We start from the raw sequence: 26,614 nt of genomic DNA, 5'->3' as shown, positions 1-26,614 counted from the left end.
CGTGTGAAACGTGTTACCTTCTTTCATCTCATAAGGGCCTTTGTCTCCTTCCTTAAGGGAATGTTTCTATGGAGAGAAAATTGCTAGGGAACAGGAAATGAATTATATCCTGAGCACTAGAGGGAAAGTAATCCCATAGAACCAGCATCATACTCATTTATAGGATAAAGTAACTCAAAAGCCTATTTCTAATAGTCAGTTAGGAAGAAGAAACTTCAAATGAAGGGTTACTTTCATCGAATTGGCCTGTTCTGAGGCACTTTATCATTTAGTATTTTTAGTGTGTGTGTGTGTGTGTGTGTGTGTGTGTGTGTGTGTGAGGTGTTTTCTTAATTGGTAATTGATGTAGGGGAGGCCCAGCCCACTGTGGGCAGTGACATTCCTAGACAAGTGTGCTTGAGCTGTGTAAGAAAGCTAACAGAGCAAGCCAAGAGGAACAGGCTGGTTAAAACAAAGTCTGTATCAGTTCCTGACTCCAGATTCCTGCCTGAGTTTCCCTCAATAAGGGATTCTAATCTATAAGCCAAATCCTCTCTGAAACTGTTCATGGTAATGGTGTTTATCATAGCAACAGAGGTAAACAGGGACGTTAAATATGCCCAGGTGTCTTGAGCACCTCAGTCAGTGAGGCCCCGATCTTATACTGCAAGGGTAAACTAACTGCTGAGGGGAGAGCCAGGCCGGGTGGATCGACACCACACTCACATTTCATTTGTTCCTTGATAGATACATGTAAATATTCTCTTAGTGAATAACACTTAGTGCCAGCCTTATTCTTTCTCAGCCAGAGGCATAGGGACAGCCAGGCCGACTTGGAAGGAGTCCATTCTGCTTTAATCTCACTTTGCCAGTGTCTGGGGGAAAAGCATTCATCTTTATAGTCAAGATAGACTGAAAAATACCTGCAACTATTTAAGGCAAAGGAAGGCAAAGATAGAGTGAAGTGGTGTGTATTCATTCTTCAGGACATGTATCCTGAATTGGATGACAAATTTCAACATCATTCTGTGTGTTCAAACTGCGAAAGGTATTCTTCACCATTGGAGGAGCTAGAATGCAGAGGGAATGCTGTGTGCCTGTTAAATACTTATGCACCTGCTCTGTGAGTGTGTATGTCTGTGTGCATGTATGTATGTGTGTGTGGGGGGCGCACGCATGTGTGCTTGTAATTCATAGAGCAGAAGTGCTCAACAAATAACTGGAAACAGAGCAAAACAAAAACAAAGAAACAAAACGCCAAACCAAACACCCTGATTGTGTGTCAGAAAACTAAAATTACTAAGACACAAAAATTCAGACTGGGGGCAGGGGCGATGTGTAGGATGTGTGCCCAGCATGCACAAAACTCTGAGTTTGACCAAGAAACAGCTCAAAACAGGTCAGGGTAGACTGGTGTAATCCCAGCACTTGGAGAAAGAATCAAAGATGATCAGAAATTCAAGGTCATCTTTGTCTATGCAGTGATTTTGAGGCCATCCTAAGAGACTTGGGACCCTATCTCAAAACAAAACCCAGTTTCAGACTAAACACACACACACACACACACACACACACACACACACACACACACACACACAGTCTAGAGTCCAGACCCAAAAATATCTAGGAAATTTTGTAAGATCCTATTTATAGCTAGTCATAATGGGGCACAGTTGAAATCTTAACATTTGGGAGGCCAGTGCAGAACAGAGAGTTTTAGGTAGGCTGGTCTGGGTTACCTAGTAAGACACCATCTCAAAAAGAAAAAAAAAAAAAAAAAGGAAAATTTCCTCCCAAAACAGCTAAAAATGCAACACTTGACTCTTCTTTTAAAGTTGAACTAAAAGAATGACAGACTCCTGCATGATCTAAGAATTACTAAAAAGTCCTGGTTTAAATCTTTATGAAACCCACTGTCTGCAATGAGAAATCCAATCTGTCTGCCCTGTCTATCAGCAGCTGCCTTTACTTTTGTCAGGAATATTTTTACTCTTGGAGACAGCGCCCCCTGCTGTGCAACATACTCAACTGCAGAAGGAGGTTTTTTTTTTGTTGTTGTTGTTGTTTTTAATATTTTTATTTTCTATATTCTTTGTTTACATTCCAAATGATTTCCTCTTTCCAGGATCCCCCCTCCCCATATGTCCCATAAACCTTCTTCTCTCCATCCCTTCTCCAATCACCTCCCTCCTTTTTCTCTGTCCTTATATTCCCTTCCAATGCTAGATCAATCCTTTCCAGGATCAGGACCCTCTCCATACTTCTTCACGGGAGTCATTTGTTATGCGATTTGTGCCTTGGGTATTCAGGGCTTCTGGGCTAATTAATATCCACTTATCAGAGATTGCATTCCATGAGTATTCTTTTGTGATTGGGTTACCTCACTTAGGATGATATTTTCCAGTTCCAACCATTTTTAGAAGGAGTTTTTCCACTCACAAAAAGGACAGAGAGACAATTGTTAAAGTGAAAGAGACTTTATTTTCAATAACATATAAGTCATTCCATTTAATATTTATAGTGCATAGTTATGCATGGAATCATACAGGGGGAAACATTAAAAACGCCCAAGGGTGGGGGTGCACAGCAAAGAAGACCGCCTTTGTGTCTACAGCAAGCTCAGAGGTAGCAGGAGCTATCTGGTAACACTGTAAATCATGCAAAATGGAGTCATGGCGGGAAGGTGATATCAGCACAAGCTATAAGTCCCTGGGTATAAAACATATACATATTCTTTGGGTTTCAAAAAAAACTAAATTAATGGCCTACTTTTATGTTCTGGACAAAAATAATAATAATCTCTAAGAGCAAAGTGCACATATTGTTCCAAACACATACTTATAAAATATTCAAGGCCACAGATGGAGGTCACTAGATGAAAAAGAGAACACTGGGAGGTAAAGGGAATAGAGTCGCAGTGAGAGGCCCTGTGCATCAACAGGGAATGCAAAGGCTTAGGCTTTGGAACCCCCGTTATGGACCATGCTGTCTGCCAGAGGTATTCACAGATGCCATCGTGTTATCAAACTGATCAATGAGGCGGATTAAGTGAACACCACCACGTCGGGCAACACGTAATTTCCTTTACATTTCCCATGGGAAATAAGCACAGAAGTTGAAATGGTCATTTCTCCCAGGACACCAATTTTAAGTGATTTTACATATATATATATATCACTTTATATAAATTTGGCACTAGGGGTATGCAGTTATAAGGATGGATTAAATTCAAGCTTCCAACTCAAAGATTTAATGTGTCAAAATAAAAGGTACAATTCTTTACTGTTTTTTTTTAAATCTTGTTCTTAAAGCAGTCATTTAAAATGAAAACAGACAAAAATCATAAGGTTAAAAAGAGAAAAATATTGAACAAAATCTTCTGGTTTGTTACGTGGTTATTATTTTCCTTTTATTTTTATTTTTTCCAACTGCAGTTTATCACGAAATGCAGGCCACTGTGGGCAACCACGGCTCCATGCTGCTCGGTACACTCTTCTTAGGACATCATCTTCTTACACTCCACGGAACAGAACACCATCCCTTCTACAGGCATGAACTTCTGCCCGATAAGGCACTTGCTGCAGCAGGAGCACAGGAAGCACTCCGTGGACGCGTGCCAGCTGAAGTTGTTGTACGTCACCCGCTGCACTTCTGGGTCGATGGCATTGTGGCATCCTTGACACACCTGCCCAGGGATAAAGCAAGAAGAAGAGGGTTAGAGACCGACTATGCCAGCCACTGCTGGATCCCAGTCTGTAGATGGCTAAGTGTTAAGGGGCTACAAAAGATATACAGGTGACAGTGACCTCTTTGTGAAACATTGTAGCCAGCAGGGCCATACACTGAGTGTGATGAGGGTAGCTGAGCGGGTGGACTTCCCATAGATGTCCCTGAGGTGTTGCAAATAGGAAATTCTGATGGCAAATCCCAAAGCACTGCATTTATTTCCAGTCAAATTTTAGTATATTTCACCAACATAGTTAGAAGGAAGTCTGTAAGATTATTTTCCCTCACTCATTAATGCTGTGAAGTGGTAACACTCTATCTACGATACGACATAGGCGTGTCATGCCTGTAACACTGACACACGTGACTTAACACGCACTAATTTCTAGAGAGTAGTAAACTAAAAGCATGCTCAAAGTGATCAAGGATTAAATTAACACTATGACAGGGTTTGAGAAGGAATGACGAATTCACGTCATAGATATAATTTGCAGTTAATTAGCTTCTGTTCTGTCTTAGGTTTAGTCATTGTTTATCTATAATCTATGCCATGAACGTTCCTTCCCTGCAGCATTCTTTGTTTTGTTTTGCCTTGGAAAAGGTATTAGGGTGGGCCTCAATTTCTCATACTTCTCCCAGCGCCTCCCAAGTGCTGCCATATGGGGTGATTTAGGTAGCGCTGGGGACCAAACCCAGGGCATCATGCATACTGTGCGAGAAGTGTACTAAGGAAGGTCTATTCATAGCCCAACATTCAGTATCCTGTGTATGTTATACTCCGATATATAAGGTAAACATGCGCATAATATTCTTAAATGAACATACACGTGAAGAGATCAAGAACAATCATTTATGTTATAGCAGAAAACTACCTCGTGGAAAGCTCCAAAGCACTAGTCATTTGCATCGTTTATAGATGATCTGAATAAGATACAGAAAATGTGGTATATCTACACAATGGAGACTAATTCAGCCATTAGAAACAATGAATTCTTGAAATTCTTAGGCAAATGGATGGAGCTAGAGAACATCATACTAAGTGAGATAACCCAGACTCAAAAGGTGAATCATGGTATGCACTCACTAATAAGTGGATATTAACCTAGAAAACTGGAATACCCAAAACATAATCCACACATCAAATGAGGTACAAGAAGAAAGGAGGAGTGGCCCATTGTTCTGGAAAGACTCAGTGCAGCAGTATAGGGCAAAACCAGAACGGGGAAGTGGGAACAACATGGGAGAACAGGAGGAGGGAAGAGGGCTTATGGGACTTTCTGGGAGTGGGGAGCCAGGAAAGGGGAAATCATTTGAAATGTAAATAAAATTATATCGAATAAAAAAATGTGAACCATGTAAACTCTTTGTTTTACAAGCACTAAGGGAATGCCATCCGGAGCTAACCGAACTTAAGCACGTGACTGCCTGAGGACAGCCTTTGTTGGGTGGTCCACATTACACGTCCCCTCCAGACCTGGAATATCCTTTGTATACTTTACATCTACAGAGCTTCTTGTTACACAGACTATGTCTACAGGTCAAAGGACTACCTCTAGCTGGGAAACAGACGTAACATTCTTTGCATACTGCAGATAGGAGCCCTGAATGCAGATGATACCCAATGCTAAGCTGTAAGGTTCCTCTGAATCCACAGCTGCGCCATGCAGACAATTGTTTTTGTGTGGATTTTCTGTAGTGTAGCAGCTCATGTGGAATGCTCTGGGTTTCTGTGCTTCATATTAGTCTTTTAGCACTTTAAAAATTGTGTGACGGAGGAACCATTTCACACGGAATATTTTATTTCCTTGTGATTTACTTATTTTTCCTTTCTGTTTTGTAACATTAACTGTGGATCATTTTATTATTAGATAAGACATAGCTTTTTCATTTTCAGTATACAAAGGAAGACAAAAATATTCAATTATATGTGAAATTAAGTTAATTCTTTAGGTCAAAAGGCATCAAATGGATATACAAATGGTGTGCTGAATTTAGGGCTTATGGCTCCATACAGCTTAGCGTCACAAATGCACTTGATCCCCATTCACCTTAGCATCTAATATATGACTCCAGGCAATACCAGCAGATTCTTGCTTACCAAAACAGCTCAAAGCTACATGTGCATGGAGAGCCTGCATGGGCACCATAGCCTTTGCCACAGTGTGCCTGGCAGTGCACTTCCCGTGACGTAATCAGTAATCCCCACACAGCTCAAAGAGCTATTTCCTCCCATCCCACCTGCTCTCTTCTATTTGAACACAAGATGTGAGGTAGCTATGCTATGCTGCCATGGGCTCTCTGGCTGGAGAACCATGCAGATGTGAACGCTGGGTGGCCGGTCAGGGGAAGTCTGGCGAGCACACAGAGACAAACCAGGAATCTTCCCATCACTCCTCCTTCAGGGTAATTTTACCTCAGAAATGCCCTGCTCAGATTGAGGACATTTCTTCGGGTCTAAAAATGTTCTCCCTTGCACTTCTTTTTAAAATATTTTTAAATATAATATTAATACAGTGAGTTAAATAATCTCCAAAGATGTGCAGCCCACTGCTCCTGTCCAGGTGAGACAAAGGCAGCTCGTTTTAATATTAGGCAAAGCCAAAGGTTTACTTTACTGATTAAATTATTTAAATGATTAGATATACTCTTTTTCAAACTGTTTTTTTTTTAATAGATTTACTTCTGTCCACTGATTTGACACCACAATATGGAGAGGAGGTTACAAACACTGAATAAAGCAGTTTCATTTGTTCACACCTTGGCTTAGGAAATATTTATGGGTACCTGGGATGCTGTTTTATGTTGGGAGGAGAGAAAAAAAAGTCCCGGTCCTCATAGATTAATATTTCATTCTTAAAAATAAGATCATACATGCAACAAAAACTGAGCATAGCCTTCTTCTGTAGAGAAAGTTACCGACATTTGGGGTGACATATAATATTGCTATTTACCATCAGGATCCTGAGAGGAGGGAGGTCTAAAGTCAGCCACAGAGAAGTGAGCAATAGGAGGAAAATGAGTCAGTTGTTCGAGCATTTCCCAAGTGTGGATCCTGAAGATAGAGGGAAAGGCAGCTGCTACACACACACACACACACACACACACACACACACACACACACACACACACACACACGCACACGCACACAAACACACAAGGAGAGGCTAGCCAGAGAGAACAGGATGGAGTAGAGGGAATCAGCAAAGGTTCTGTGAGACGTGAGTCTGGAGAAACGCCACTTGGGTGTTTAGATAAAACCAGGCCTAGGTGAGAGCGAGCAAAAGCCCATAAGGTAAGAGCTGAACCCGGAGGCAATGTCTCCTCTGAGGAGACAGCAGCAGGTTAAGTGACAGGCACGTCAACAAGGGCTTGGGATCATGACTGCATGCTGGGAGGCTCCTCCGCCATGGTCGTGGAAGGTGGCTTTGAAAAGCAAAGGGGACTGTTGAAGCAGGTGCAGGTTTGTGTGGACAGCAACAGAAGTCACAACATGGAAGTCTGAGGTGACCTGATGAACTGCGTGAGGCAGAGTCAGGACTGCAGACGGGCAGGCATCTAACCTGACTCTTTATCAAGCACTGGACTTTTAGAACTACACATGGTACTTCTTTTCCCTCCTCTTCCCTGGAATAGCTTAGGGGGACTTTAAGAAAGAGTAGATGCCTGTCCTGCTCTCCCTGGCTTATATGCCGACTATATATGGCCATCTTTTCGCCGCGTATCCACATTACCATCTCTTGGCCAGCTTGCCGCGGCGGCAGCAGCTCTGGGTAACACACTGGACGCCATCAAAGCACGCTCCCACATTAAGCACCTGAATGTCCCCGCACAATAATCTAAATATGCAGGCCACTTTCTGCTGTACGCCATCAGTTCCATAAATGTTTAGGCAACAGTCATTAAATCATCACCAGGTCGAAAGTCAAGGTCCTGGGGAGTGGATTAGTAACATGTACTGAAACCATTTTTTTTTTAGATTTATTTATTTTAGTATTTATGTGTATGGGTGTTTTGCCTGAATATATGTCCATGAGTGTACCCGGTACCTGAAGAGGCCAAAGGATCCCATAGGACTGAAGGTACGGATGACTGTGAGCTGCCACGTTGATGCTTAGAATAGAACCCAGGCGTTCTAAGGGCAGCAAGCTCTCTTAACTGCTAAGCCAATGGTAAGGCTCCCAGATTCCATCTCAAGAGGAATCTATCTGATCTGTGAGCCTAAGAATAAATCTATTCCTACTAAGGAATCCTCTTAAGTTAGGAAATTATTACCAAGCATCATACATAGTCTGTATGACAAATGACAGGTGGAAAGAGCCATCTTAAGGTGGTCAGTGGTTTGTGGCTTTTGAACTGCCTACATTTAAATAGGAAGCCTACGCTTTCTTGGTACAGGCTGGCTCCTGGCTTCCCGCTTTCAGGTGAGGTAAAGTCAGGCAGAAGCAGAAGCCGCTGCAGCAGGCTGAGGTGAGGTGAGGGTGTCCCTGTGCCTCTTACCACGGCATGGTTCTTCACGTAGCACGGCTTGCACACAGGCTTGGCCCTGACCATCACGTATATCTTTCCTGCCAGGATGTTGTCGCAGTCAAAGCAGCAGAAGTGCTTCAGATGCCAGTTCTGGTTTTCTGCTTGGGTATATTCATTGCTGAATATCAGCTGATAAGAGGAGAAAAACAAAACCCATCAGATATTTATTTCTTTTTTTCTCGTTACTCCACAGTAACAAACCCAGGCCCTTTAGACGGACATTTAAACCCACAAGAGTGGGGGGGGAGAAGGGTGGAAGGAAAGAGGAAATCATTCGAAATGTAAATAAAGAATACATCTAATAAATCTAGATCTAGATAAATATATAAATCTAGATCTAGCTCTAGATAGATACATAAATCTACAGGAGCAAAGATGCCTTCTTGGGGCACAATATTTGACAAATGGTCACATCAGGCTTGGGTTTGTTATCAAAGTCAATCTTTTGTTTCTGATCACTTTCCATTGGTTTAATCAGGGTACGCAGAATGAAAATTAACCAAGTCGTTTGCCCAATCAGTACTTGTGTAATGCCTGGATGGAGGAGGGAGACCTGTGGGGTGCAAGGATAAGGCTAGGAGCAGGGGGTCCCTGGAGAACAGACCTCATCACAGCCAGCACAGCGGGGCTTCTCGCTGTCGCAGTAATGTCTGCCACAGTACAGTTTCCCATTCTTCCAGAAGTAAATCATGTCGACCAGGAGTTCCCCGCAGATGCCGCAGATAAAACACGCCGGGTGCCAGAGCTTGTCGTAGCCAGCCCTTTCGGCATAGATGGCTGGCTCCCCTTCCTTCATGCTGTGTTTGCAGCAGTAACAGAACTAGGGGAAAGAAGCCAGTCAACAGTTGTCAGAGCACTGGCGCCCTCGGTCCCCACGTTGGGGTACACAGGACAACCGTTTCTACAGAAATGGCAGCGCGGACCTGACATTTCTATGAGGAGGAATCATTTAGCTACCTTCTAGCCAACCAACTTCTTCCCTACAGAGTCCAACATAGCACTGTTTGCTGAACGGGAATCATTGGGAAAAGGCTGAGAGTTGCTTTTACCTGATTTTTATGTCCGTTCTCTCAAAAATGATTACCTAAGAGCTGTGAACGTCTGGAGACTCACACCTTAGTAACTGATGTGCTAACTGTGTCTATGAGACATACATTACAGTCAGCTCAGGCCTGATGCTTTATTTGCTTCATGATTCTCCTTTCCTTTCAAGCTATTACCAAAAAAAAAAAAAAAAAAAAAAAAAAAAAAAACAAAACCCTAAAAGAGACTTTTAAATACCCTTGCCAATACAGCTGCCCAGGTAGAAGTCTCAATCGCAGCCATGATCTTGCAAGTAAAACTAGGTTACCCTAAGCATATATTATTCCTATGTATGTGGAAAAATAAGCTCTCTGGTTGAATGTGAAACCTGCTTCATAAGAGGGAACTTATGCTTGCTACTGTAAACCCAGTCAAAACCCATGGCCGAGGAGGTCTCGGGCTCCAGGGGGAAACTTAGTACTGTTGTTCCGCTGTATTGATACTATCTTCTAAATGTTCCTGTTTATGCTCATAAACAACGGCTACCTTCAGCATTGATCATGAAGAATGTAGAGACTCAGACTGCCCCGACAGCACTGAGGATAAGTGATGGGTGAGTGGTCAGCTCTAAAGAGGACATGTGTACCACTCGGGACATGGTGGAAGAGAGGGCAGAAAGACTGTAAGGACGGTGAGCTGTGGTCTTCTGGGCATGACTCCACCACTGTACTCAGGACGCCATACCAAAAGAGCCTGCCTGCACTGGGCCCGCAGACTGGGCCAGTCAACAGTCCATCATGAATTGGGCAGGACTCACCATGTCCCACCTTGCTTAACCATTGGCTACTGACAGATGCTGGGGAAGGGGTAGTCATTGCCTTCATCTGTGTATTCACAGGTGAGCCCGCTAAGCTCCAATGCCCAGCTCCATTCTCTTGGCCACACAGACTTGGTTTTAAACTCAGTAGATCACCAAGCTACATGAACCTGAGAAAGGGGCGGGGGCCGGGGGCCGGGGAGGGGCTGACTGGGAATGAGGGGAAAATAAGAGAGCTATGGAGTAATCCCAACGTATTACATACATATGTGAAATTGCCAAAGCACATATTGAATCAAACCTGAAAAATGTCAATCAGCTTCACTAATGTAGGGGTTAATAAAACATTCAACGGAAACTGAAGGATGCTTCCTTACTATGAGAACAGCTCCCACAGTAAGGTACAAAGACTCGATCTAGTCCTTGCTAAAGTGAGTGAAAGAGGATGTTTAGTGATGTCATCACTACTCAGAGTTACACTGTGATATTAGCCAATGTTAGTCAACGTAATTAAACTAGAGCGGTATTAGATGCATTAAAAAAATAACCAATTAACACAAGGATTATGGCTAGGCTCAGCAGTTAAGAGGACCTGGCAGCTTTTCCAGAGAACCTGTGTTTGATTCCCAGAACTCCCATGGTAGCTCACAACTGTGTGTCTCTCCAGTCCTAGGGAATCCAGCGCCCTCTTCTGGCCTCCATGGGCACTTCATGCATATGGTGCACAGACATATATGCAAGCAAAAATAAAAATCCATACACATAAAAATAACAAATAAAATGTTCAAAAAAATTTTTTTAAAGAAACCAATACCAGACTGGTATTGTCACAGTCAAGCAAGAAGCTAAAAAGATAATGCTGACTTCTGTGAACACATAAAACTCAAACTTATTCTTCGTAGTAATCAGAAAGTTTCTTTGCAGACAGATGCCCCAAATGTTCAAACATCATAACTCTCTAAGGTAAGTCAAACTGAATTCTCATTAATTTTCTTCTCCTCACCTTTTAGAAAAAGAGAAATGACTCCCCCCACCCCCCACCCCAATACACACAAAACACGTTCTAAGAAAGGAAACAATCTGCAAAACACAAAACAAGTCAACATGGTGACTACTCACGTATTGGGTCTTCTTGGATTCCACACCTTTGTCCTTGGAACCCACTGTTGCTGGGGTGTTTCTGTCTCTGGCCAGGTTGTCACCCTGAACATTGATCTCAGAGGGAAACTTCACGTCACCCACTCCCAGAGCCTCGCTCTTGTACTTCTTCACAAACTGCTCCATCTCCTTCACCTCTTTGAGAGACAACTCGTGGCACTTAGAAGGGTCCTGGTCATGTGCGGGGAGCTGCTTTGCCAGCTGTTTCTTCCGGTACTGTGCCCCCTCTGACCCTGCCACCGGCTGCTTCTCCTTGGGCAGCATCTGCATGTACTGCCTGGCCTGGAGTGCGGGAAGATCAGTGGTGAATGGCATTATTCCATCTTTCACAACACACAGAAGAAACGAGTTTACTTAAGAAGGGAGTTTCGTCCTTTTGCTATAAACATCTAAAGATGCTAACACAAAACAAAACAGTTTTACCTTTTTATTTTTTTTTAAAGATTTATTTGTTATATGTAAGCACACTGTAGCTGTCTTCAGACACACCAGAAGAGGGCGTCAGATCTTGTTATGGATGGTTGTGAGCCACCATGTGGTTACTGGGATTTGAACTCAGGACCTTTGCAAGAGCTGAGCCATCTCTCCAGCCCACAAAACAGGTTTTAATGAGTATAATGCCTACATTTTTTTCTCCAGGAAATTAACTCCCTCCTCCCAGTTTTACAGAGCCTATGGATTACTACTGTTTATGTGTGCTAAATCAGTGGATGTGCGGCTATATGACACAGTCTGGGTGCATCATTGTAAGTGCAGTGTGGATCAGTGGCTTGTTCATCATAGACAAACATCACTTGCAAGATTTACTGAAATGCCCTAACTGACCTCCAGTACTTTAGCTAGCTATCATAATAACGGAAAGAGCATGATGCAAATCACACTTATTTTGCCTTTAATAGTAAAAGAAATATAATGCTAGAACTTCTTTTGTTCAGTTCTAAATACAGGCAGGAGATCCGTTACTTCTCCTTTCTTATATTGTAAGAAAAATCTTAAAAGTCTACCAGAAAACTGGCTAAATGGATATAAAACATTTGATTTTTGGTTTTTCTTTCTGATTTTTATGTAATTAATAAAATTTTTAGAATATTCTTTAAAAAATAAGGTAAATTAAATAGAAAAAGTCTGTGGGGCAATGTAGTAGACTCAGGGTTTTAATAGTAGTATTAGGTACCCAGAGTCAAAATAATGGGGATTCAAAGAAGACAACACATATGTCACAGTGACCATGTCACAAAAGGAGCTACAATAAATAAACAATCTGTAACTAAAAAACAACAAAAAAGAGCCTCCCTCCTCCTCCCTTCTCCCTCCTCCTCCCTTCTCCCTCCTCCTCCCTCCTCCCCCTCCCCCCCTCCTCCCTCCCAGTACTGACCAGTGCCTGGTTCTGAACCGGGGGAGCCCACTCATAGGTAACAGTGTTGATGGAGACATTCTTCTTGGCAGCCACTGGATTGGTCAAGATCATAACATTGCGTTTGTACATGGGAATTCCATCGGACTTCAGCTTGGCGATCAGGGTGGTGTACTTGGTGTCTTCAAAGAGTCGCCCCACCTTCCGGTCCTCCTCAGTGCTCAGGAGGACGTCATGTTCCTCTTGACCACATTTGCAGTTACGACATATTTTCCTAGAATTGGGGGGGTGGAAGCAGAAAAATGACGCATGTGCATGCAGTCCTTTGTGGTTCCTAAAACACTTTGAAAATGTATTACATAGAACATAAAAAAGCAAGTTGTTTCTTTCATAGGGGAGGGATGAGAAGTCATAAACTTAAGCGAGAGAGACACAAGGGAGCACACCCTTACTTTATATGACTTTGAAAAATTAGGTTATAGGTAAGAAGAACACGTCCACAATGCCCAGCCAGTGTGACTATAACCCATGTGGTCTTTGTTCTGGACTCCTTGATCTCGCACCAAAAGAAAAGAAAAGAAAGAAAGGAAGGAAGGAAGGAAGGAAGGAAGGAAGGAAGGAAGGAAGGAAGGAAGGAAGGAAGCAAGGAAGGAAGGAAGAAAGAAAGAAAGAAAGAAAGACATAAATGCCACCTAAAGTATCGCAGCAGGAAATTTCATGTTTCATTCAGTACCCAGTTATTATTTCATTGTCCTTCCCTAAGGTATTCTTTTAAGTGAGTGAGACACTCATACCTATTCCTCCATAAAACACCACAAGCCTACGTTTCTCCCTATAGCTTGTTTCAATTTGCTTTCCTGTCCCAGCTTCAATTTCCTTTCCCCTTTTCATATTTCCTTTCTTGGTTCCTTCCTTTTTTCCTTTCCTTTATTTTTTCAAACTCTTATCCACCAACTATCATGTCTTCCATTATGTACCAAAGAAAAATGGGCTTGTATTAGTTTGAGGCCAGCCAGGGCTATATATTGACATCCTGACTCGAAAATAAGGCACATGAATTAATGACCCTCTGCTCTCATGGTGTTTACTCGAGTTTAATAACATAATCCATTTCCACTAATCTCTCTGGCATCCCACATTCTCACATGCAAGCTACATGCAAGTCCTTGTGTCAAGCAGCATGCTTGAGACCAGACCCGATGCAACTCACAGGCCCAGCCTTTGATCTTCTAAATCTCCTACCTGGTAGGAAGATGACACGGACACACGTAGACATTTTAATTCCATTTGTTAGGAATGAAAAATAGGGCTACCATGACTAGAATTGTTACTTCAACCTGGTAAGGAAAGGATTCCAAAAGCAAGTGATATTTAAGTTTAGAGCTGAAAAGATGCATACGCCATACGTGTGGAGGCGTGCAAGCATGTATTTGTGGCTGAGGAAAGGCTCCCAAGGCTTGAATAGAAAGAGTATTTGCAGTGGCCCTAAATTAGGAAAGAGCAACTTGATAGGCCTTATACCAGAGAAGGCTGGTAGCACATCATGCAGGTGTGACCTTCATTACAACAGCAGTTAGGAGGCCCTGAATCACTGGTCATTAGTAACATGAACAGACTTATTATTTCAAATATCACACACCCTACCATGCAGAGACTGGATTACAGATAAAACATATCTGAAGGCCACATAGCATGTCTTTCAGATACATGCACTTCATTCGAAAATTGTGCGTGTTGCTAAGAAGCTCTTGCATCAGGAACCTGGCGTGGCTGTTTCCTAAGAGGTTCTACCAACACCTGACCAACACAGAGGCAGACACTCACAGACAATCATCGTACTGAGCCCCGGGACCCCAATGGAAGAGCTGCGGGAAGGACTGAAGGAGCTGAAGGGGATTGCAACCCCATAGGAAGAACAATATCAACTAACCAGCCGGTCCACCCGGAGCTCCCAGGGACTAAACCACCAACCAAGGACTCCACATGGAGGAACCCATGGCTCCAGCTGCATATGTAGTAAGGATGGCCTTATCGGACATCAATGGGAGGGGAAGCTCTTGGTCCTGTGGAGGCTCGATGCCCCAGTGTAGGGGATGCTAGAGTGGTGAGGTGGAGGGGTAAGTAGGTGGAAAAACATCCTCCCAGAGGCAAAGTGGTGGGTGGATGGGCAGATGGAATAGGGGGGATTGTGGACGGATAACCAGGCGGAAAAGGATATCATTTGAAATGTAAACCAATAAAATCATTAATAAAAATAAATAAATGTGCATGGATTTAGCTTATATCCCTTTAAGCAGTCACTTTACTGATTAGAAGACCTCATTCCATAGTCCACAACCTCATAAAGATCTGCTTACTTGTTCTGAGAACTGAATTCCTCCCTTACCTTATTAGCCTCTGGTGGAGCGGGGAAGGGGGGGCAGGGGCACCCATCTCCAATCCACCCAACACTGAGCATACATTTACAGTTAGTATATTAATATTAAAATTTGAGAAAAGAGACTAATCCTATCTCCAATTTTATTCATATTGTCCAGTATGTACTATTCAGAGCAGTGAGGAAAAAAAAATCAATAAAATACAAGCCATAGGGATTTATCAGGGAGAAGGCAGCGAAAGGGACAGGAGAAAGAGGGACGAGGGGGGAGAAGAGAAAGAGGGGCAGAGACGGGATGAACGGGGCCGTCACTCTTCTTGTACACATATTGTTCAGGAAACTTTATTTGGTAAAAATCTGTGGTGAATTGATGCATTTTATTATAGCTATAAAAGATCCTTTCTTACATCTAGTTATCTCATACTCCCATCTAGTGGAAAGGATCACATCACCCTTCTAAGTGTGGTCTCTACTTGCCTGTAGTTACCCAAACAATGGAATTATCTATAAAACCATCACATGGTGGTTAGATCAAGATTAAAACTACACCAGAAGGTATTCTGGAGAGGGAATAAGGTAGGGGAGGAATTCAGTTCTCAAAATAAGTAAGCAGATCTTTATGAGGTTGTGGACTATGGTATGCGTTCTACCTATCAGCAAAGTGACTGCTTATAGGATATAAGGTGACTGGGTTTGGATCTGGTGACCAATGTTTCATCAGTTAATGTGTACCATAAAAAAAGGAGCTTGGGGCTTCTTAATGTGTAATAAGAGACATGACAAGGCAAATTAAACTTGATGGCTAAAGATGTGTTTTAGCAAACTAGGTACAGTTACATTTACTGTGAAGGTCCTAAGTAAAAAGGGCGCACTGATTAATGACACCAGACCCACCTCTATCGTTTTATTACGCGGCTTGCTCATCCTTTGCAGCATTCATTTTTGGATGAAGCCTCTATTTCCTATCTACCCCTCTACCTAACTACTGCATTTTTTACCAGGCCAATCATCTCAAGTTAAACAACACGCCAACAGCTATTGTTAAATAAATAAATAAATAAATAAATAAATAAACAAACAAATGTCACATTATCCCCAGTGCTCAGTTTTCTTGGTAAAGAAAAACCCATTATCGGTTAATGAACAGTTTTAAACTGGGGCTGTTGTCGAGTTCGTCTGCATTCCTACTCCCACAGGGATTAACATGGGACTGAACACTTGGTAAACCGAGACCCTGAAAGGGCAGATTGTGCCCTTTCTCAGCCGAACTGCCATCCTGCTGCAGCTGGAGTGAGCACATCCTCCCAGCTCCCCAACTGCAGCTCTGTGCCTACAGAGGAGAACCTGGCACGCAGCACCACACCATCAAGACACCTATAACCCCGGGCAGATGTGACATAAGGCCGTCCTCTGATACTGTTTTGGTAGGTAGCCCTATTTTTCATTCCACACAGATGCAATTGAAATGTCTCTGTGTGTCCGTGTCAACTCCTCACCAGGTAGGAGATTTAGAAGATCAAAGGCTGGGCCTGTGGTTTGCATCGGGTCTGGTCTCAAGCCTGCTGCTTGACACAAGGACATGTGTGTAGTTTGCATGTGAGAATGTGGGATGCCAGAGAGATTAGTGGAAGTGGATTATATTGTTAATCTCAAATAAACACCATGAGAGCAGAGGATCATTAATTTATTTGCCTTATTTTGAGGTCAGGATGTCAATATGTAGCCCTGGCTGGCCTCAAACTCATACCAGCCCACTTTTCTTTGATACATAATGGTTTAAGACATGATAGTTGGTGGATAAGGGCTTGAAAAAATAAGGGAAAGGAAAAAAGGAAGGAACCAAGAAAGGAAATATGAAAAGGGGAAAGGAAAGGAACTTGAAGTCGGAAAGGGAAAGCAAATTGAAACAAGCTATAGGGAGAAACGTAGGCTTGTGGTGTTTTATGAGTGTGAATGTCTCACTTAAAAGAATAACTTAGGGAAGGACAATGAAATAATAACTGGGTACTGAACGAAACATGAAATTTCCTGCTGCGATACTTTAGGCGGTATTTATTCTATCTATCTATCTGTTTGTCTGTCTGTCTATCTATCTATCTATCTATCTATCTATCTATCTATCTATCTATCTATCTATCTATCTGGTCTGTCTATCTGTCTATCTATCTATCTATCTATCTGTCTGTCTGTCTGTCTGTCTGTCTATCTATCTATCTATCTATCTATCTATCTATCTATCTATCTATCTATCTATCTACCTACCTACCTATTTTGGTACAAGATTGAGTGTTGTATGAGTTGGAAATTGCTGTTAAATCTTTCCTAACAATTCCTACAGTTTTATTCTACGTCTTCAGGTACATGGGGGAAATTGCTAACTGGATTCAGAATTAAGACAGGTTTTAATTTTTTTTTTTTTTTTTACTTTAAATGGAAGGGAAGTAGACTTTGAAGGTCTAAGTATGTGTGTGTGGGTAAGAGGGGCTGTTGTTTGAAATAAAAGGTTATTTTAAAAAAATAAGCATACACAGAGAGGGGGGAGGGAGGGAGAGGGAGAGAGGGGGGAATCTAGTCTCTAGCTCTAGACTGTGACAACTTAAGAGTTCATGAGTTAAATTCAAGGTAGGGAATGGAACTTCTAAAGTCTTTAACAGAGAAACACGAAAATTTACAGTTTCAGGCTGAATACAATCAAGAAACTCCATTTCACCTGAGAGAGAAATGATTTTTGTAGCAAAGATACATAAAACTTATTATTTTTCCACTGCAAGCAGCAGAACCTGGAGCGCTCCGACACACTGCCAGCTGTGGCGGTGATCTAAGAACCAGGCCGTGGCACTGCTACAAACCGTAACTTAAAAGGCTGCAAGCTGCCCTTTTGTAACAGGGACAGACATATATGGGCAGGAGCATGAGCCTCTGTTACAGAATTCAGCACAAAGGTTACTCCATTTATGGTCAGGAGTCCTCAGTTTTCTGCTAGGCTTAAATCAATTAGAAATTCTGCAGCACGTACACTGCAATTGAAGTAACTTTTTCTTTTGTAAAATGTAACCATTTTAACATAGATAAGACAAAACTATAACTCTGCTACTTATTCGAGGAATGACGAATGGCCTGTGATTGTAATGATCTTACTACATATCGGTATAAAGGGAGTTGGCTATAAATGCCTTAAAACCTTGAGACTGTGCCAGACATTTCATAAGTACCTATATCAGCATATTGCTTGAAGTGTGTCCCGTAGATAGTTCCTGGTGGATAGATGGCAGGCAGCTTTCTTAATCTCTAGTTTTCCCCTAGTCTTGGGATCTCTAGCACACTGAACGGAAGCCCTCACAGATAAAGGATGCCATCGACCACAAAGATGTCTATGCCACCAAAGTCACACAGGCAGCTGGTGAAACTCAAAGCTGCCTGGGTGTGAGAGTGAAAATGTGTTCTCCTTTCTAAGGTGGCATGAAGAAGGATACTGAGGAAGATGGTGCCAAGTTTTGGGTTCAAGTCCCGCTCTGTCTCCATACAGTAGCCTGCTTCCTCACATAAAACAATGTGTGTGAGGAAAGTTCGGAAGAATCAGAAACATAGAGCATAGCTACCAGGGATCTCAGCTGCCCAACGGCATCAACAAACATTCTACAAACAGCAAGAAGGAGCGATTAGGTAAAACACATACCAACACGCTGATAGCGGCCTTTTGAGACCCAAGAACAGACTTGGCCATGCTGCCCTTTTCCCTCCCCAGTTTGTAACGTGTAAGAATGGAGGTTCAGGTAATTAACATGTGGTCTGTTTAGTTACTGAGTTTGTTGTAAGTGGTTACCCAGAAACAGAAACCCCACCACATGTGCGGCACATGGAAGTGGTTCATAAATTATACTTAATAGAAACCCATTGGCACAAACAAATCATTATGACATTTTTCAAGTTTTGCTATTTGAATGAGGTTTGCTGAGCAGAGCTGGAAGTTTCCCTCTAAACTTGTGTAAGTACAAAGAATTATTTTTACTTTCCCATGACTGTTGTGACAAGTTCTGAACCTCCAATCGCCTCTCTGGATCCATGCTCCTCCACCCACAGCAGTCTGGCTGACTGTGTCAAGGAGACTCCCTTGTTCTCAGCACCAAGGCAAGGGAAGGCACTAGCCAGAGGCTTTAGGGGTAAAGTGGAACAGAGCCTGAATTCTCTGTAGTATTCAGGAGAAATACTCTCCAACTTGGGAATGTCTGCAAACACAGGAAGGAAGGGGTGCAGATCACATTGCAGCCCCCAATTCACACACTGAATTCCTATTGCCTAACGTCAATATTGTTAAGGTTAAAACTTCCGGGCGGTAACTAAGGTTCAATGAAGTGATATGGAAAGGGTCCTAAACTGATAGGACTGGAGGCCATATATGACACATGGATGACCTCTCCTATAGGCACACATGCATTGGCCATGACAGTACACGCCGACAAAGTGACTGCCTACAACTCGGAAAGCAGACCCTCCATAGAATGTTATAGCTTTCACAGTGGCTGGGGAAATCCATTCGTGTTTAAGGCTCTAAATCTGTGTGTTTTGTTATAGCAGCTAGAGCTGACTAATACAGTGAGCACAGTAGTGAGTGATCTCAGAATTTCTGTTTCCAGTGCTGGGAGGTGGTATCTGTCCAAGCATGCACATATGTGGTAAGAAACTCAGAGGATTTGGGAGAATTCACATGGATCACGTAGTAGGGAGTCAATGATGCTCAGGAGAGTGAGAAAGGCTGGATAGACAGAGAGAGGCCAGATAGTGAGGTCTGCCCACAAAGGCTAAAGAATGTCACGAAAGGAAGAGGTCCAGTGTGCATGGAGGACAATTGAGAAGCACACACAGCGGGGCTGGAGAGATGGCTCAGCAGTTAAAAGCACCGACTGCTCTTCTGAAGGTCCTGAGTTCAAATCCCAGCAACCACATGGTGGCTCACAACCATCCGTAACAAGATCTGACGCCCTCTTCTGAAGTGTCTGTAGACAGCTACACTGGACTTACATATAATAAAAAAGAAAAAAAAGGAAAGAAGAAAAGTACACACAGCACCTATCAAACCACTTCAAAATACCATTCTGTGACTATGGGCATGGTAGGGACTGAGCCCTCAATGTCCAGGTTCACTGTGAAGACGGAGGCGACTGAGTGGCTGAGGATCACATGGCTCTGGTTTGCAGATGACAGCTAGAATACATGTCTACGACTTTTCCAAAAGGGGGCTCGAGAGATGGCACAGTGGTTAAACCTGGCTGCTGCTCGTCCAAAGGATGACGGTTCAGTTCCTGGCATCCACATGTAACCTCAGTTCCCCAGGACCCTACACCCTCTTCTGACTTCTGAGGGCACCAGTGACACATGTGGTATGCAGGCAAAATACACATACATATAAAATAAAAATGAGTAAATAAATACTTTATAATGTATTTTAAAAAATACTGAAAACTAGCTGCACCCAGAGTTCAAAGGCACCTGCCTCTGGCCTTCCAGCCACGGAAGTTGGAGAATGACAAGAAATTGTACTAGAGATATGTGTTAGGACCCCCGCCAGGAGGGTTACAACATTTCTAAGAAATAAATGGAGGGACCATACGTACTAGAAGCTGGAGACCAACCTGCAGTATTTATGACTCTTGGGTCCTAAGACTATGGGCAGTTTATCAAAGCAGACTGTTTGATAAAACTAAGAAAGGATTTTCATCCCATGGATGTTGACTAGCCAACCTTTCAAGTTTGAAAATCTCATATTATAGTAGAACAACCTGCAGACCAACAAGTCACTCCAAACTAACCTGGTTTACAAAAAGCACTTTCTCTTAGGAATGAGCTTTTTAAAAAATCTCATGATCAGTTTGGGAAATTACATAGCTGAAAGGATTAGTTTAAACTTGAAAACACTATGCCCAGCAGGGGGCGAAGTGTCCCTCTGAAAAGTCATCTGGTAGACACAAAGGAAAGGTGGCGAGGAGAAATGGTCTCCCTGGTATCTTCCACATCCGTGCACACAATAAACAGAGAAGGTAAAACAAACAAACAAACACCTTTCCTTCTTCCCCAAACAACACAACACACCAACTAGTCACAGAATTTACCATGTATTAGACATAAAAAGTCTGGAGAAGAAAAAATGGATAGAAGGCGAACAGACACAAGTTCTATGGTGAGGTTTGGGCGTCTGTGATTCTGGTCCTTCAGCAGTACCTGTAGATAACCTCATTCTAATCCTGAGAAATTGTTCTATGTTCAATGATATTATCTGTGTATTAACCTACAGGCAACGAAGCCACTTAAGTCTGGAATTTATCAACTCCATCGAAAATTCTAAGCTCTTTGAAGATAAACAAAAACAAGGAAGATAGGAAAAGCTCTTTGAAGATAAACAAAAATAAGGAAGATACCTGGGAGATAAGGGTTTCTCTTGCTATTGCTCTTTAAGGTATTTATGTCTGTTATCTAGAGCTTATTAAGCATGTAAGCTTTTAAAGGAGACTAGTATGTCAGATTTTATTCTATCTCTCTTTAGCTTACACTGTATACAGACAGACATAATGGCTACTGAAACGGTTTTTAGTTTAGTTTCTATGGTAACCTGAAACATGGAGGCAGGAGTTAAATGGAGTTCAGTATGGACTGCAGCTACAGCCGGTGGAGACATGCTTGCTTTGCATATATGAGCTGTGGCTCAATCCTCAGTGTTGGAAACAAAGTTTATTACCACAAGGGAAGCATTATCCTCTATATAATTGATTTTTATTTATTTCTTCAGTTTTTGATAATACTATGCTGACTATAACTTCCAGCAAACATGTGGAAGACCTTTTATGTTCTTTGAAAGAGCTGGCTTCCTTTTTTAGATTATTTTTTAGGATCCATTATCTTCTCTTTCAGATACATGCACTTCATTCAAAAAAGGGCAACAGATTTTTTTTTTAAAGTTTCAAGTTCCTCAAAATTTCTCAGTAATAAAACTACTCCTGAGAAAAATTTCAAGAGTTAAACATCGTGTCATTTCTTGCCACCTAGGATATGGACGTGCAAGGAAACACGCACGCTGACTACACCGCAACAGCAGATGTGAACCACGAGAGTTCACTGTTAATAACAAGCTATCTGACAGTCCAGAAGGGTTACCACAAACTCCCCTGCCACTCAGAAAGGCATATTCTGTATTTGGGGTGTCACAGGAAATCTGAAAGACAGCACAGAAGTCAACCAACTCCACATACAGTCATCAGCAAACACACTGCATGACGTGAACACAGAAGAGGTCACTTTTCATTAATGTCTAAGAAAAGAGAAGGCCACAGCTGAGGGCCTGTGCTGAGAACTTGTCACAGAGCTCGACAGCACTGCCCAGGGCCCTGCCCAGGGAGGGGCCGGCTGCTGAGTCTAAGGATACCACAGATTCAAGGGCTCACCTCCAGAAGTGTAGTTCAAATCCTTCACAGTTCTCTTTGCATTTTAGACAGGGGGCTCCAAATCCTTGCTCGTGACCTAAGCCCATCTGTTAAGGGGAGGAACACAAGGGAATCTATTATACATTTTTAAAATTTTTATCAATTCAATAACTCACACCTTTAATTCCACTTAACGCTCTTGTTGATGTAACACTCAAACAAATCTTTGATGAGCTTTCACATTGTTTAGCCAACTCTGACACCAGGTATGTAAATGGAAGATTCCATTTATATGGAGAACATATACGGCATTCTTTGTATTCTCATTGCGTTTATCACGAAATGAAGAGAGGCAAAATACGACCTTAGAGGAAACTACAAATACTGAAGGCTGCAAAACTCATGGATTCACGTCTTTGCCCCTTATGTGCCCTTAATACAAGGGCAGAGAGAACACAGAGGGCAGAGACAGAAAAGCAAACCAAAGTATGAAAGAGTTTAGGAATTACAATTAAAGGGTTACTTTATATTATGAAAGCAGAATCACAGCTGCTACAAATAATTGTTGACTACCAGACAAAGTATTCTATTGTACTTAAGTCTTACAAAACCTTATAAAGCATTTAAAAAGCGGGTACTATTTCCCTCTGTTCTTTACAGATGATTTCATTGAAACCCAAAAAGTTTTCAGAATTTGCTCAGGATCAAAATGCCAATACATTCTCCACCTTACCTGGATGCCTCCTCCCTGAGACTAGCTCTCATGGCCCCCAAAGGTATTATGAAGGCTGACAAAGGAATAAATCTAGATTTTACATTGACTACCCCGGCAAGAAATCCACAATGGTGCAATAGTGGTACTTTTGTTTGAAGGGTAACCAACAGGAGTCTACTTGGACTTAAGACCCACTCCATGAATAGATATTTAAGCCTAGTACTGAAAACCAAACAATTATCTACAGCAAGAGCTCATGGACACTAAAGGAGGACCTACTACAGCCATGTTCTTAAAGCAGTAGACTGAAGTCTAAATACATGTTCTTATACCCAAAGATAAGAAGAGTATCTCTCATTCCTCATCCAAGAAGTGTCTCTTTGCAGTAGATGGGAACTATTATCTGAATCCACAACTGGTCAAAATGCAGAGAACAGCTAACAATGGCATACCCAAACCAAATGATGCCCCTACAATAGGACCAGGGAACATGGCAGGGGTGGAATTGTAAAAGCCAGAGGACCATATGTCTGCTGCTAGATAGTACCTTCTAGATGTGGCAGGAAAGCTGCACCCATGAACACTCAACAATATGGTCACCAACACAAGAAAGGCTTAACAAGTGACCTTTGGACATGTGAATACTAAGATACTTGTGCTCACATATATGGGCTTCTCTGGACCTGAATTAAATTAACACTAATTTGTTTTGTTCCAAATACACATACTTTTATCTTTTTCTGAGTGCTCAGACTTAGTGAAGGCAGCAGAAATGTCCTTGACAGACGAGTTAAGTGAATTAGAGAAGAGATAAGTCATACCAATATACACTATGTTCTGTGACTCAAAAGAAAAAGTCCTAATTAAAAACAAAACACACACACATACACACACGTACACACACACACACACACACACACATGCACACACGCATACCCACACAAAGACATCTAGTTTTCAGAATCACTGCTAGCAACCAGCATTCCAGAGTAGCAATGAGCTAATTTGTCTATGACAGAGATGATTTTACATATCCATGTGTTGGTCCATAAAACTTAAGCCTCACTGACACCCAACTAAAGATCTCTTATCTTACACCCCAATGATTGGGTAAGAATTTCTATAATCTAACACTCTTTTTCAACCTCAATTACAACACACAAACACAAAATCTCTAAGAAAAGAGATTTTTGATCCACACTCTCATTTCTCGTTCAGCAGATGTACCTGCTTCCAGACTGAGTTATAATCTGGAATGCAATTCTAAAACTTGATACAATAACACTGTCTAGAGAGGACATAGCTCTACAAGTGTAAATCAGCTTTCTGCTGATGTTCCTCCAAGGCTTCTGGGAGTGTCAGCCTCCCTCGAAGAAGGCAGATGAAAGAAAATGTACTGATTCTACAGAGCCAGAAGCATCCACCCCTAAGCTGTTAAAGATCCATTCCATACCTTTTAAGGCACAGAGCCAGAGACCCTGGGACTGCCCCGGCTCTTCTGAATTTCAGTTCATGAGCTCTGTTCTAATGGTTCTAGAAATGTCTCTATCCAGTTTACACCATGATCAGGATTCCCTGAAATATATAGGACCCAGAATCTTCACCACACGTCTCCCTTTCTTTGCCCTCAGCACAGACTACCCCAATTGGGCACAGTCCTCTTTTTAACACAAGAGACGAGCCTTATGTTTGGACACCCAGGTCTTACAGGCTAGTTTGTGCCCAGTTCTCTGTGCTTGAGAGCTCTCAGTGAGGACTTACAGGGATGGTGCTAGATAACAGTACACAGGATGCCTTCCTGGCTGTGTAGGATGGGGTAGAAGAGTGAAGAGGGACACCTAGCTGTTAGGTCCTTCACAGCTAAGGCAACCTGGCTGTTTTGACGATGAAATCCAGATCCTTGGATTCATGAACACTACGATTTGTGTGCTTATGTATAACAGCAATGTAAGAAAATGATGACAATTATATAGCTGTAAATATTAGAGAAATAACAAAACAGAGAACTGTGCAAACGAAGAAAGGCCATTGAGGAAGAGTCAAGGAAACTGGCCTAGTCCCACAGTGTCACCAGCTACATTTTTGTCTAGATAAGGAAAGAATTGAATCGGACTGACTCCAACATTTTTGAAATTCTAAAATTATGATTGCAAATCATATGTTGGGTAACTTTATCTTCAGTTAACCACTTAGCAACCTGTCTGAGCTAAATTGCTAAGCATGGAATGTTCATTTGAGAAAGGCAGTGTGTGATCAGCTCCTGTAAGCCACCATCACCGCTGTCTGAAAAGTATGTATAGGACATGGGCCAGTCCAGCTGTGACACAGCTCAGTTCTGTAATGCATTTTTATCTCACCAGCACTGGGTGATCACATTCCCCGCAGAATCAACACTGGTGCCTTAAAAACACATGGTTTTCATAAGCACACACGCCCCGAAGCTGTCTACTTTATATAATTTTAGCAACACATTCTGGCCAGTGTCAATAGAAGGATATGACAGATTAATTTTTGTTTTCCAAGAAAACAACAGGTCCTCAGGAGTGACTATATTCGGAGAAATCATGGCTGGGCTTCGAGAATACCTATCAATGTCCTCTGAAGGAATAAAAGTCCCTCTACAATAGTTATCTTGAAAAACTAGTCACAAACAAGACATATTAAATAACCATAACTATAGGCTCTAGAAACTTAGCTTACATTTCCATGACCCGAGTCTCCAATCCCCTGCTTCTCTCTGTTTATTTTAGAGTTAGAAATGGAAGTGGCATCAATTTCTCCATAATCATGTCAAGAAACCAGATATGTTGGCAACATTTCAGGTGACCCTCTTGATCCAGAGAGATTGCATGTTATATACTTGAAAGAGAAAAGGGGGGGAAAAGAGGAAGGGGTATAAAACATCTGGTATTTCAAACATGGTCTGGGTTGATCTGGAGACAATTTGGATCTGGAAGATATTATACAGTGTTCAGGGTGAGCTCATGTGAATCAGGCTGCCTTACAACCAAATTTCCCTATGGAGCAAGACTTGTATGAGGTTACTAAATAAGCAAGTAGTACTCAGACTGTTAATCACCATGGAATGAAGCTTCCTGGGATAAGAGATATGAAATATTCTATATTCTCTCCAGTATGTGCATATATTTAGACACATATTGGATACATAGGTACATATACATGCAAGAATATGTGTAGTATATACGGAGATAATAAACATATATGTATATATATTTAAATTGTAGTCATGGACAAATGAATAACATTTCTAAACAATGGTTCTCAGGGATTGGATCTTATAGAAACTGAGTAGTTTCTTTGAAGCCCCGTCCCCTTTCAATGAATAAATCTTGACCTGTCTGGGACACAAGGTCTTAAAGTGCTGCAATTGTTTGAATCACTGTCTGTTTCCAGATCTCTACCAAAATATATATGCTTCCCCCAAACAGGGAGAGGGGTAAGTTAAGCCAGATACTGACCTAAAACAGGAAGAAACACGCTTCACCTTTTATATACCTAGCCAACT

At 42.0% G+C, this 26,614-nt stretch overlaps 1 protein-coding gene across 1 annotated transcript in view; it reads right to left on the bottom strand.

The window, feature by feature from the left end:
* Positions 1 to 3,374: 3,374 nt before the first annotated feature.
* Tes (testin LIM domain protein) overlaps positions 3,375 to 26,614 on the bottom strand; it is a 295,208-nt gene continuing 271,968 nt past the window's right edge. The window contains exons 3-8 of the mRNA XM_052173258.1: positions 22,395 to 22,480; positions 12,606 to 12,858; positions 11,192 to 11,512; positions 8,837 to 9,052; positions 8,203 to 8,361; positions 3,375 to 3,664 (exon numbers count right to left, since the gene is read on the bottom strand). Coding sequence (XP_052029218.1) covers positions 3,476 to 3,664; positions 8,203 to 8,361; positions 8,837 to 9,052; positions 11,192 to 11,512; positions 12,606 to 12,858; positions 22,395 to 22,480 — 1,224 coding nt within the window. The 3' untranslated portion in view covers positions 3,375 to 3,475. The remainder of the gene's footprint in view (positions 3,665 to 8,202; positions 8,362 to 8,836; positions 9,053 to 11,191; positions 11,513 to 12,605; positions 12,859 to 22,394; positions 22,481 to 26,614) is intronic.

Source organism: Apodemus sylvaticus, chromosome 2 (genome assembly GCF_947179515.1).
Source record: "Apodemus sylvaticus chromosome 2, mApoSyl1.1, whole genome shotgun sequence".
Lineage (NCBI taxonomy): Eukaryota > Metazoa > Chordata > Mammalia > Rodentia > Muridae > Apodemus > Apodemus sylvaticus.
Note: the sequence above shows the minus strand (reverse complement) of the source record. Positions and strands in the feature narration are given on the sequence as shown.